Genomic DNA, 14427 nt, shown 5'->3' with positions numbered 1-14427 from the left:
ATTCAGGGAAATTTTCAACTAGAATTCCACAATTAGCAGGGCGTTATTTTATTCATTCCCTAGTCATTTTTTAAATCTCCTTTCCCACAAACACCGTTTTAACCCCTGACTATTCCATTTGTTGGTTTCTGTATGAAATATGTCACCTTGGTCAAATTCTTTTTTTCTTAATGAGGATCAAATTATTCTGATGCTTTTTGCTTTGTGGTATAGTTTAATATCTGGTTCTGCTAAATTCCCTTCCTTCTTTATTTTTACTATTTCCTGGAAACTACTGACCTTTTGTTCCTTCAGTCGATTTTTTTAACTGTATCAATCACTCCTTTGGTAATTATATTGATAAGATATTAAATAGGTAAATTAAATTAAATAATATTGTCCTTTGTGTTGTATTGCCTCAACCTATCCATGAATAATTAATATTGTCCACGCTCTTAGAGGTCTGCACATCATTTTTAATAATTTCTTTGTTTTGATTTTTTTCATTTTTTATAATGATGATTTGGTTTTTTTGCTTCTGAAAAAATAAAATTAGCTGATGATATTTTAAAATCTAGTTTTATTTGTTAATTAAAAGTTTGAGGATTTTAATTTGATTAATCTATTCTTTATTTTCAGAATATGGGTTGGATCAAGTTTAGAAACAGGATTAGGAACTACTCTGGCATTTAATTGGTATTTTTAATTTGTTGAGTTTTTAGTTTAAAAAAAAAAAATACACGCCCCATTATTTGATCTGTTCTTTCTCTTTTTGTATGTAAAAGTGATTAGAGATATGTTTTACCATAATAATTACTTTGAATGCAGCCTCAAAATGTTGCTATGCTTATTTTTGTCATTTTCATTAATAAAAATATCAATGATTTGTCCTTTGATGGGCCAATTCTTCAGGATCATCTTTTTAATCTATTATTTTGTACTCCTGTCCTCAATGATCTTTAACTGAGTATCATTTTTATTACATTGCCATCAATAAACAGCACTCTCTCATCCTATCTGTCTCTTCTTCTTGACAATATGGCTACAAGAAGAGTTGAGTCAATATGGTGAAGCAAAAAAGGAGTGGACAGCTTTCAGAGATTTGGTATACAGTACTGCATTCATTCAAGACTGGTTTGATAAAAATGATGGAGAAATTCAGAAGTTGCTAAATGAAAAATAAGAACTCCACAGGGTTTAACAGCAGGAGAGTTTGTCTTTAAGAGGGCAGCACTTAAGTCCATCAAAAATAAAGTACAAGCAAAGCTTAGAAAGATGCAGGATTTATGGCTCAGCAAGAAAGCTGATGAAATTCAGTTTTACACTGACAGCAACAACCCAAAGAACTTTTATAAGGCCATGATCTCATCTTCTCAGTGATTAATGATAAGACATGATTCTGGATAGAAGGGCTGAGCACTCCCGGGGCTTTCTCATGGACCATCACCAAAGCCATTATCCAGGCATCTCAGGTTAAAAATCAATCCCACTCTAGCTAAACTTCCAACCAAAGAAGGGGTTTTGAATACTATTAGGCTCCTTGCCTGTGGCAAAATCTTTCAACGGAGATTTGCTCAGTGTTTGGGAGGCTCCAAAAGAAAGAGTGGGAGAGAAGTATTAGACTACCAAGAAGGAGGTCTACAGAGCCATTCTACTGATCTCATCATTGTATACTGGATAGACTACCAGTTTCATCCAGAAAACTGAATCACTTCCATTTAAATTGTTTGAAAAAGGTCCTGAAGATCCTTGGGCAGGAGAAAGTACCAGATATGGGTTTATTCTCAAACTAAAATGCCCAATTTTTCTGCAGAAAGCATGACTCCAGTGGGCTGGCCACATTGTTTAAGTGCCAAACATATGCTTACTTAAGCACGTTTTATGGAGAACTCACCCAAGTCAAGCACTGACACCGTGGTCAGAAGCAGCAATACAAGAACACTCTCAAGAGCTCTTTGAAGAACTTTGGAATTGATTGTGTAGCATTGTGGCACAAGACTGCCCAAAAGTCATCATTTTCTCCATCTCCATCTCCATCTCCATTCCCTTAATTTGCTTTTTATTGCCAGAGCGAGCATTTATTGTGTTACTAACATGTTATTTATTTCCCATTTATCCTGCATGTAGCTTTTCTGTATGTTTGCTTGCTTATTATCTCTTATTAGATTGTGAGATCCTTAAGGGCACACCTTTTTTTATTGCTTTTCTTTGAGCTTAGCACATAATAAGCACTAATAGCTTCTTGACTAAATGTTGATAATCCAATTAGATTTTAATGCTTTTATGTTAAGGGTCCTTAAGAAAATATAACTTGTATGGTAATATGGTAATCATGTGGATTTTTGTTTTGCCTGTTTTGAGTCTTTAATCCCATATCGTGATTTTTTTTGTATATATGTCACATAAAACTTAGGTATATGAATGCCATTTTGTTCCTATTTAATAATCATCAGAGATTCATAGGGATGTAGATGATACAGATATCAGACGATGATGGGAGGCAATAATGTTGCCTCCTGAATTCACAATGGCCATTCTCTTTGGCAAAGGGCAGGTTTATTTAGGGAAGAGGTTATGGACAAAATGAAGGGATACAATAGACACCAGGGTTGATAAATATGAAATAGAGTGAATGAGCATATAAAGGCAAGTTCCTCAGGGGAACCCACATTTAGCCAGTAGCAAGGGAACACTCCATGAGGTTGGGACGTGCCCTTAGCTGGCAGCCTAAATCCTGAGAGGTATTAAGCACCCTAAAGGAGTTAATTATAAGGAGAAGGGGGAGGTGAGAAGCATAGTGAAATTAGGGGATATACCACATGGCACTGGGAGGGGGGTTAAGGAGAAAGACATCATGGGGCAGAGTGCTTGGTAGATTGTCTTAAAGAAAGGCAGTAGTAAAGACATGAACAGAAGTTGTTTTATAGGGAAAATTTAGCCTCAGGGACCTGACATAAATTGGATTTTTGACTGGATTATCTCCAAAGGGTAGGACCACAGAACTAAATTTCTCTCCAAGTTTTCTCCCTGCCTACCCCAGAGAACAATTTAATTTGTATCAATACTTCAGTTTCTGTCTTACACCTACCATTCGCATATTATCTAAATTTTCAAAAATTCATTTGAAGGCCTGAATTTTTTTGTATTTGTTATGGTATAAAAAGGAAACATACAAATTCCCTAAAGTGATAGTTTCATTTCTCTATTTTTCCTCCAAACCAATTAGCTTTTCCTTTAAGCACCTGGATGCCATGTCATTAGGCACATATATAGTAAGCAATTCTATAAATTTTGTAGCTATGGTGCCTTTGAGCACAATTTTTCTTGCCTATCTCCTTTTTTTATTTCTCTTTACTGCAGCCTTTTCTGAAATTATGTTTACTACCCTATTAAACTATACCACTCAAGTCCTCACCTTATTACAGAGATAACTTTGGGTAACAAAATGAAACATAAAACAAAATGGCATCAAATCAAGACAAATCTCTTGCTTCTATCATTCTTGCATTGAACTCCACCTCTCCTGCTTCTCAAACTCTAGCTTTCTATTTAAACTCTACACAAGGGCCACATCTTATATAAGGTCTTACTGAATCGTTACAGCCTTCATGACCCATCAGAATTACTTTCTGAATAGTATCCCCACACAAACCCAAATAAAATGCAAATTTCTTGAGAAATCAATTGCTTTTTTTAATTCTTCAAATTAACTAGGGGTTACCTCATTTAAATGGAAATGTGGTGAACAAAGGGTTCTTACTAAAAATGCATTCTTCCTGGTGACTAGATTTAAGAGCTTGTGAAGAAAGGAAAAGTAAGCTATAAGGGCAACGCTAAAAAGCTATAATGTTGGGGAAAGGAAGGAATTTGAACTTAGGACAGAAGACAACATAGAATCTGAACAGCAAAAAGAATATGGTCAAAAGACAGAATGAGCAACTTTTTTATATTATTTAATGAAGTCAGCCAATCATATGTTTATTAAAGAAATTACCAAAGTTTCAGGATTGAAATCCAATCCATCTTCTATGAAAGTTGCAGCTACACAATAGTTCAACTCAAAAGTAAATTTTCCACTCTCTAGAGGGCCACAAATAATGCCCACTTTAAGCAAGTGATAATAGGATTATAGAATAGTAGTATTCTTAGCTTTTATAGTGGCAAGATAGACCAGTCAAAAGGTCCATAAAACAAAGCCCACTTTCATTCCTCCCTTTTAAGCTTTTCCCTATCTCCCACCCTGAAAAAGCATAGGGAAAAAAAATTAGCCAAACTAAGCACAAGGAGAGAAAACTATACACAGAATACTTGTGATTTAATGGTGAATATTAATGAAAATAGAATGGGATTCATGGGATCCCTTTTATTTCCCTAGCATTTCTAACTTTCTTTTTCATACTATAGTTAACTGAAGTAGACACTGTTCCTAAATAAATATAATTAATAAAAACAAAAATGAAGTTTGTCACTCCTTTCCTAAAGATACAGGAAATCTGTTATATTTATGAGCTGTTGGCCACACCAGGGACTCCATTCTTCATATACATCCCACTCTTGTTTGGGACTAAAGACGATAAAAGGAAAAAATGAGAATTATTTCTTTGCAGCAAAGTCACAGGACAAACAAAGACACAGTTAGATCATCCAGATATTCCCTTGATAGATTCCCTCAGCAGCAGAAGTCAAGATTCCCAGCCCGGAACAGAGAGTCGTTGTTACTGATGGCTGCTGCTCCCACAGATCACCAAGCGCAAGGCAGAAGCCAGTATACTATTAGGGCATGTTGGGAGCCAGGAAAGCTGACCTTTCTTCCCTTTTCCAGAGGTACAAAATAAAAGCAGCATGTATTTTTTAATCAAGGAAGCTTTTATTTAGTAGCACAAATTAATATTATTAGTAACAGATTAAAAATGAGACATGAACATTAAAATTTAAAACCCACACAGTCCCCTTCTGTACAGGAATCATAAAATAAGAGCAATGCTAGGGAGATTTATTCCTTAAAAAAAAATTTTAAAAGGACCAAAAACTCAGCAGGGAGAGCTTAGGCAATGCCAGCTTCTGAAGTTCAGAACCAGAGTTGTGAGGCTCACAAAGCCTTGGCTGCCCCTTCAGTAGTCTCTCAAGATGCAAGTCCAGTATCTCCATGGAAAAGGTGGCAAACTGGAGAGCTCTGAGTCAAGGTGGAGGAGGAGGCCGCGCTGCTATGCAAGGGAATAGGAATAAGAAACAGATTCTGCCATTGGCCGATTTAATGAAGCAAGAGAACAGGATATTTTCCCCTACTTTAATCCCAATAGTGGAAAAGTCTCTCCCATCCCCATCTATGTGTGCTTCTGGCCCCCAACTCTCTCTCTACCATAGGATTAACCTTCCCTTCTTATTATGTCTTCTCTGGCAGGCAATTATTCTACATGATATTCCTTATATCTATATAAATATAGATATAGATTTTTTTCTTGCCTTAAGGTTGAATATATAGCCATACATTCAACTATAGGGAATACCTATATAAAAAAGCTCCTTCTACAACACAAGTCAGTACCTGCTACCCAACTTGTAGAAGTTGTTTAGAATCTTAAGATAGATGACTTACCCAGGATTATAGAACCAACTAGCATCAGAACAAGATATGAACTCTAGCTTCAAAACCAATTCTATCGAGTATTGTAATCTGCTTCTTGTCTCCCCTACCCTGAACAAGCTTGGCAGACTCCTTGGGGAAAAAAAAAATATTCCTAAAGCTACAGAGTTGTCTACAGTGACCCACTGGCCCAGGGTCTCCTCGAGAGGTTAACATCCTTACCAAGATTCATTCTGTTGTATTAAAAGGCCTTCTTTGTTCTGTTTTTTCAGCATTTCCTGGAGTTCCGGAGTCCGACGGGAGGGGCCCACAGAAGCCCACATTTTCACGGTACCTCTTCTTTTGCTTTGTGGTAGAAACGTATCATCTTCTTCTGAATCAGAGAATTGTAGTCCCCTAGAAATAGGAAAATGGGTTCCTCCAAGATTATGATCAACCCATAAGGATACCTTGAGTGCCTATTATGTCCATTCTAGGGATAAAAGACAAAACCAAAACCATTTCTGACTTCAATCATCTTGTTTTACTACCTGAACCACACCTATGTAGAAATGCTCACCTAAAATATATAAAAGATAGTTTTGGAAGATATTGAGTAAAGATTCCTATGGAATTAGGAATTGAGCAGAAATGTGAAGGAAATTAAAGCTTAGAAAGAATAGAGTTGAAGGAGTTATGAAAAGTGCAATGCAGTGGGGAGAACCAGCGAGAATTTCTGTTCTTGGTGCTGAGTGAAATAAGCATAATCGGGAAAACATTGTACACAGCAAAAGTAGAATTGTGCTATGATTAAGTACTATAGATTTGGTTCCAAGTGGTTTAGTGATCCAAGGCAATCCCAAAAAACTTGGGATAGAAAATGCTATCCACATGCAGAGAGAGAGAGAAAAAACTATGGAGACTCAATGTTAATCAATGCATGCTATGTTCACTTCTCCCCCCTTTTCTCCTTCTCATTGTTTTTCCCCTTTTGTTCCGATTTTTCCCTCTCCCAATGCAATTCAAAAGGAGAAATTTAAAAAAGAATGTATATAACAAAAAATATTATGTTTTTACATGTAAGAGAGGGGAAGAATTTCTGATCTATTTTATTAGGAAAATTGAGAAGGGAAATAATCAAAAATAAGGGCTAGAAAAGTATATTGGGGCTAAGTTTGGAAGAGTTTTAAGTTTTTCAAAGCATTATTACATTCTTGGGAATATAGTCCCGTTCTATTCCTTGGAAGAATGATTTGACCCTTCAGCCTTCCTTTCAGTTTTCTTCAGCCCTGGAATTTGTCCTCTTAGATGAGAAAATTGGATAATGGGTCACCACTTGTTAACTGTGAAAGAGAAGGTCTGAGTATCCAAACATAAATATAAAATATAAGAGACCCTAGGACAACTTCCCTAAGTAGCAATCAAGTTCTACAAGAACAGCGCTTATTTCAGAGTCCTTTTTATATCTTCATTAGGTAGCAAGAGTACCTTACACACTGGGACTTAATAAGCGTTTACCGAATCGAGTCTCTATATTTTACAAGGGAAATAAACTACTCAATCATGCAGCTAACAATAGTTTTTCTATCTCAAATCTGCCCATTTCCAAATCCAGGACCTCCGTGTGATATCTTGCTTTTCCCCTGTTAGTTCTAATATTTAGGGGCAACATCATCTAGTAGGCAAGAGGAAAGCTAAGATGACTTTTTAATAAGAAGATTATTTGACATTAGAGACCTCAACTATGATACTTACTTGGACACTTTGCAGGACACGGGGAAATCACGTGAACGAGGGCCAAAACCAGGATATAATGCGACATAACGGAGATTCGTGCTATAAATCACATGTGTTTCCGTAACCTAAAAAAAAAAAAAAAAAAATGGAGAACCATTTAGATGGCTTTCAAAATGTTATTTCTTGCACCTTTGACTCTTTCATCCCAAATGCCCCTGATGTACAATACCCCTTTTTCTCCATAATTTGTCCTCTTCACTCTATAGTTTCCTTCTTGCTCATGTATCAAACAGCCTAAAATTCCCCCAAACCTTAAAAAGCTTTCACTTGATTTAAGCATCCCCTTCCAGATATAATTGCCTGTCTCATGCCTTTCACTCACTATAAAATCTGTGGTTCCAGGTTCTCACTTTTTCCTGCTTTCTCGGCCCCTTGAAGTCTGGCTTTTACGCCATCACTCATCCAGAGCTGCTTTTTCCGATATTACTAAACGAGGTATTAGTTACCAAACGTACTCACTTCCTCTCAGTTCTTCCTGATCACTAACATTTGACCTAATTGACAAAAACAGGGTTTCTTCGTGGTACTGTTCTTGTCAGCTTCTCTCCCCCATCTAGCTATTCTCACACTGGCTGGGACTTAAGAAATGCTTGTTGAATCGAGTCCCTTCATTTTATAAGGGAAATAATCTACTCCATCATGCAGTTAACAATAGCTTTTTCTTTCCATATCTGCCTATTTATGTTTCCAAATCCAGAATCTCTGATATCTTGTAATCACTTAACCCCAACCCCCAAAAAAATCATCCCTGTATGACTACAGGCCAGAACTGTAAGACAGGGAAATTCTTTCCCCACCCCTCTTTTTCTGTTATCACACCAGCTTACGTGAGTTTGGCCTTCAATACAATCAAGTCTAGTGTCCAAGTTTCTAGTTCTGTCTCCTAAATTCTAGACCCACTTCAAGTGCCTTTTATCCATCTCTCCATTAAAATCATGCCCTATTAATAACCTATCCAGTACATTCCTGAGTTCTCAGAAAGCCATTCTTCTTAATTCTGTTTCTGTTAAAGTCCGTATCTCCTTTGGAGCATTTGTCCTTTCCCAAACCCTCTCTGTTGCCAAGGAGTATCGATTCTCTTAGGACATCATCCATCTGTCCCCTCTTCTCCATTCACACAATCTAATCAAGGCCTCGATCCACTATTACAAACTGTATTTTTGCCACCTAACCTCGTTTCCCCTTTCAAGTCTGTCAAACTGAAATCGATACAATAAGTCCTGTCCTCGATGTTCCAATGTTCGAAAAGGTTCAAAGACTCCCTCTTATTTTTAAGTTAAATGCAAGCATTTCCCCCCCTCTGTTTTAAGAGGGGGAAGTCACACTTTAGTGTAGGTAATGATTAGGGAAGCTATAAGGAGTGATTACTAGGCAACTTCAGCTTTCATTTAATAATAGACCTTTCAAATAGAGGTTCTCCCTGAAGATCAATATTCTTAGATTCCCTTTGGCCTTTGATGCCCTAACCACGGCATAAGTCAGATTTCCTAATTTGGCTAGATGAGCCAAAAATAAGTCTAGAAGGGATCTGTTAGAAAGACACACACATACACACACCCTTGAGGTCCCCCAGTTTGCTCAAAGTACTAACATTCTATTGAGCTGATATACAATCTGAGACCTACTAAGTTTCAGATGCTGTGCTAGAAGATGGGAATATAAAGACAAAAGGAAAAAAATATTCTCATTTGTTTCTCACACACACAAAAAAAAAACCCTCTGATCTCTATTGCCCTACAACTTTCTATTTCTACAGAGATTTAATAAGCAATGTGAACCTGGATTATTTAACTTCCTTAAAGTCTTAGTTGGCTTAGTAATTGATTTGTAAAATATTCGTTTGATAGATGCTATGATTATCTCCATTTTAGTTATGGAAAAACTGAGGCAGATAGAAGTTCTATTGCTTGCCCAGACTAAGAGCTAGTATCTGAAGCTATATTTAAATTCAGATTTTCCTGACTCCAAGTCAGATACTCTTTCCAGTGTGCTGCCTAGCTCAGAAGCCCAGGCACGTGTACGTACACATACATGTACACGTGTACACACACACACACACACACACACACACAAAATCTCTCCCAGCTTACCCTTGAAAGTGCATAAACTTGTCAAATTTTTAAAAAAAAAAATCCCTCTTCCTATGGCCACAGAGCTTCTCAATAAATAGCAAGACACTGGCTTTCCATCTCCTTCCCAGATGGACTCTCTGATCTTCACAGTATCATTTAGTAGGAAATTCAATTTATTTTCTTCAATATATCATGGAAAACAGGCATAGAAACAATTTGCAAGGAATTGGCTAGCTAGGCCACTTCTTACCTGAGAGTGAATCCCACACTCAGTCACAGAATAAAATAGCTCAAATTTATCTGGCAACTCCTGGGTAACTCGACAACCTGAACCAAGTGTTAGTTCTTCAGCTCTCACTAATGATCCAGATCCAAATAGATTTTTTTTCACTAACACCCGGAACATGAGAAGGGTGCATTGCACAGTCACTGAGGGGGAAAAAAAAAAAAATCAAAGATCCATTTAGATCTTTTATTGAACATTGTTCAGACAAATACTTTTTTTAGCACCTATTATGGGCTAGAAAATGATTTCTTCTAACCAATGGTTCAAAAAAAAAAAAAAAAAAACTAAAGCCAAATTAACAGAAATTAACAGAAAGCAAAAAGCAACCAAAGACTGGTCAATAATAATGATAGTATCAGATTTCATTTATATAGTTCTACAAAGCTTGCAATGTATGCAACCTACAAGATCCCAATTAGAAATAAACTTCATTCCCTTCTTTATGAAATATGGAGTTAGACCTTGGGCATATAATATTGAACTGCTTTCTGTCCCATTCCCAACTTTGTTACAAAAGATGCATCTCTGGGGAGAAAAAAAGTTGTTTAAAAATTGTGTGGTTTTTCTTCTTTAAAATGTAATGGTTCTTTCTGGGTGCAGGTTTCTCGGGGAGGTTTTCTGGAGGCAGCCTCAGTTGCAGTTGAAAGTAATAATCACCTCAAAACACAGCCAGGTGATAAAATGCAAATGTTTATTTTCTCCTTCCAAAATAGCCTGGTTACTTTTTCTTTATGGCCTATCTTTCTGCTTAGTTCCAAGAGCTCCCTCCGAATGTCTCCAAATCCAAAGGTTTGTCCTTCAGCCTCCAGCCAGCCAGGTGGAAAAGGCAATGAATCTCTCTTGCCTCCTTCACTTGGGGCTCGGCTAGCTTTCTGGAGAGCCTTTCAGACCAGCTTGATCTCAGTGGGGGAAGTGCAGGAGCCCAGACACCACAATGGTGTGAGATGAAGTGAATCTGGTTGGGCCTCTGAGAGATGGGTTCTCCTGAACTGACTTGACGCTCCCCTCTCAAGTCTTTTCGGCTGAACTCCCAACTGAGTCTGCTTCGTATATATCATCTCCCAAAGGTTTACCCCTCCACTCCAAGGGAGGGATTAAGGGAGGTGTGAATTCGGATCTCTCATACTAAACCCTGAAATCTCTCAAACATGTGAACTCCAGTGAGTACAGGTGTGAACACAAGCATTGTTTCTCAGTTCCACTTAGTACCTTGTTTCTTCTGGCCCATAACTTCTCCTTGTAGGATCAGATCAATCATATTAAATTAGATAATTATTGTCTCTATCAACTCTAATGACTTTTACACTTTGTAAAGATTCCAACAAAAAATGAAAGCAATTTAAAAATAAAGATGCTTTAATGAAATATTTTACAAATTATTCCCATTTTACTCAATAAACTAAGCTTCAGGGAGATTAAGTAAGTAATCCAGGTCCAAGTTCACATTGCTACTAAATGTCTGTAGCAGAAATACAGGATTCTAGAGCAATAGTGGGCAAATAACTCAGATTCTAGCTTCCACTTTTCTCTATGAAGGTTTTGTCTGTGCTCGTAGTAGAATCTCCAAGAAGGAGAGAATCATGGGTTTGTTGGACATTGCTACTGTGAAATATAAGATGCTGACCAATTAAGGTAATCAAAAGCATTTGCCATAGACCTTTATGAAGTGATGCAGAATCAAGAGAATAATTTCTATAATGACATTGTAGAAAAGAAAACCTAGAAAGACGTTAGAACACTAACTATGAGTCTAAAATAATGAAATATACTATACTCATCTAATGGAGAGCTAAACTAAAAATGGAGAAAAGAAAACTTTCAGGGCACGCAATATGGGAATTTGTTTTGATGGAGTATAGATAACAAGATAAATTTTCTATCTTTTTTAAATGTATTCAATATGAGGGAAAAATAGATATTTGTCACTTGAAAAATTAAAACAGCAATACTTGCAAGAAATAGGCAACTCCAATTAAACAAGCATTTCTTCAAAACTCCTATAGGCACTAGCAATTTATGAAAAGAAAGGAACAAAGCAGAGATCAACAGCCCCTATTTTCAGAAGGGTCAGAGTCTGGTTGGAAAGATACAACATTCAACTATATAACAGAATCAAAGGAGTATAGAGTCAGGATATAGCCTAGGCCATGAGTCCTATTTAGGAAGTCAGGCAAGGCAGAAAAAGTAGGCATGAGTCAGAATCAGGATTAGAAAATAACAAGATGAATAGTTTACATATAATTGGTGGGTAATTGGGATCTGCTTAACATTTTGAGGCTGAAAATTGAGTGATAAAGCAGTGTTTCTATGAGGATTAATTTGAAGAAGGAAAAAGGGAAAAGATAGGAGTTAGAAAAATACTAAACCAACTTTGGGGTCTAATATTGAACACACATAGACTGGACAGAAGGCAATGAGAAGTTAAAAGGGAAAAAAAAATCAGTGTAGTAATTGGATTCTCATTGACTGAGTAAAAATCAGAAAGATTTAATTAAGTGAGGAGCAGGGTTTTACAGAAGAATGGTAGGATTATCAAGAAGGCTGGGTGGACTCATTGTAAAGGAGAGGAAAAGTAGAAATCTAAATTGTCTGGCTATAAATAAGTCTTATTGCAGGTAAGAAGACAACCAAAGGGCAGGGTTCAGCTACTAATTAGAAACAATGAACTTAACCTTGAATTAAAGGAAATTTTTGGAGACAGAATTCAGCTACAGTGACATAATACAGGAAGCTGTGAGTATCTTAGGGATAGAGTAGGCTGCATTCTGTGACCAAAGATCTTAACTCCATTTTCAGTCATCTCACATGTAAAATCTTAGGTCTTTCCCTCAAAAAGAGGGCTTCAACTGAGTGTGAATCACAACATAGCATTTTGACTCTTTCATTTGCTTGCATTTTGTTCTCATTTTTTTCCTTTTTGATCTCATTTTTCTTTTTCAGCATGATAATTGTATAAATATATTTGCCTATGTTGGACTTAACATATTTTAATATGTTTAACATATTGGATGGTCATCTAGGGGAGGGGGTGGATGGGAGAGAAAAATTTGGAACACGAAGTTTTGTAAAGATTAATGTTAAAAAGTTATTCGTGTATATATTTTGGAAATAAAAAGGTGTAATTAAAATTTTTTTTTAAAAAAAGAGATTCAATATTCACAGTTAGGAACCTCAAATGAACAACAAAGAGAATGGGGACAGAAAGATGTCACAGAATCCCCCTACAACAAAGAGAATGGGGACAGAAAGATGTCACAGAATCCCCCTACCCTTTGAAACAGGGAGAAATAATAATCTTTCCTAAACAATCTGCATGAACAAGAATAGCAAATAAAGGACATTTTTTCATCTGATTCAATAAACTACCAGTTCGCAAAGACCAAAAACCAAAGAGAACTACTTAATTTCAGAGTAGGTAATATTTTTAAAGATAGTTTGTTGTCTTACTACTACAACCTACGTTAAGTTGAAATAGATATGCACCTAATTACTAACAGTTTAACAATGAACCACTCGTTTAAGAAAGAGACAATAACAACACAAAATTCATCCATTTTACCTGGTTCTTGTTGATCAGCCCAAATCAAGCAAGCTAAAAGGCACAGCACTCCTAATCCCAGAAAGGCTTTCATTGTATCAAATCTCAGAGTAAAGCTATTGACCTAAACAAAAAATGGAAAGTTGAGGAAAGTACTCATGGTCCATGTGATTTTATACTTGATTATCCCATTCAGGTGTCTCCAATGATCTCCCTCCATTGACTCAAGGAAATCTCTAGTACCTGAAGAACAGAGACCTTCCCACATAAAATCAGGTGTTCAGCATTAAAGGGCCGAATAACTATTTCTCCCTATTTCAAAGAGTAGGAAACTCTGTGACATCTTTCTGTCCCCTATTCTCTCTGTTGTTCATATGAGGTTCCTAATTGTGAATTCTGAATCTCTTTTTTGAGGAGACCTAAGATTTTACATGTGAGATGACTGAAAATAATGGGATTAAGATAATTGGTTACAGAAACTAACAATAGAGATGTTCTGATGTTTACCATCAATCATCCTTGTCAGAAAAAAGAATAATTCAGTGTAGATTCCATGGAGAATGATCTGTGACCAATGGCACTCATTACCTCAATAGAACAGTGACCCAGGATGAAGATGTTGGCTAAATGGAGCATTCCTACTGGATGTATCAGGGACCAATACCCTTGGATACTGTTGGAAACTTGACTTTGACCGTAGAGAATTCAATCTGTTTCTTAGATCACAGTTGGAAGTGATTAAGAAGAGCCAGGCCTAGAATTTTGGCCCCTGATAGTCATTCTTGGATCCTTTTCTTTCATTACGGAGTTGTAGGAGGACTACAAAGTAAGGATGGAAATGAAACTTGTATCTCTGGTAAAGAAACAGATGGGACTAAAATAGAAATAAGGCCTGTAAAAAGCTAAAGGATAAGCTAAAGGATAAGCTGAAGGACTTATTTGAAAACTTCACAACCAGTCAACATTGTTGAAATCCAAGTGGAAACCAAAGGAAGCATTTGGAATTCTTTCCAAGCAGTTCCAGGACTAAATTTCAGAAGAGAGGGGCTTGATATGACCCTTTATGAAGGCAGACATCATCATGGTTTTAGCTTTTTCTGTTCCATATCCATGCAAAGTTGTATCCTACACAAGTAGCTAAGCCAACAAAAGTATGGGATTAGTGGAGCTGCCTATTTGGACTAATAACTGA

At 36.7% G+C, this 14427-nt stretch overlaps 1 protein-coding gene across 2 annotated transcripts; it reads right to left on the bottom strand.

Moving 5' to 3' along the window:
* Positions 1–4824: 4824 nt before the first annotated feature.
* On the bottom strand, positions 4825–13364 carry LOC127540489 (oocyte-secreted protein 3-like). 2 transcript variants are annotated; one of them, XM_051965208.1, is made up of 5 exons: positions 13257–13364; positions 9662–9840; positions 7298–7404; positions 5786–5959; positions 4825–5183 (listed from the first exon to the last, which is right to left on the bottom strand). In XM_051965208.1, the coding sequence occupies exons 1-5, from the start codon at positions 13327–13329 to the stop codon at positions 5102–5104; spliced, it is 615 nt and encodes a 204-aa protein (XP_051821168.1). In that variant the 5' UTR covers positions 13330–13364; the 3' UTR covers positions 4825–5101. The 2 variants fall into 2 exon arrangements, with proteins under 2 accessions (XP_051821168.1, XP_051821169.1); XM_051965209.1 differs by having other exon boundaries at positions 4825–5180.
* Between the last annotated feature and the right edge of the window lie 1063 nt (positions 13365–14427).

Source organism: Antechinus flavipes, chromosome 6 (assembly GCF_016432865.1).
Source record: "Antechinus flavipes isolate AdamAnt ecotype Samford, QLD, Australia chromosome 6, AdamAnt_v2, whole genome shotgun sequence".
Classification (NCBI taxonomy): domain Eukaryota; kingdom Metazoa; phylum Chordata; class Mammalia; order Dasyuromorphia; family Dasyuridae; genus Antechinus; species Antechinus flavipes.
Note: the sequence above shows the minus strand (reverse complement) of the source record. Positions and strands in the feature narration are given on the sequence as shown.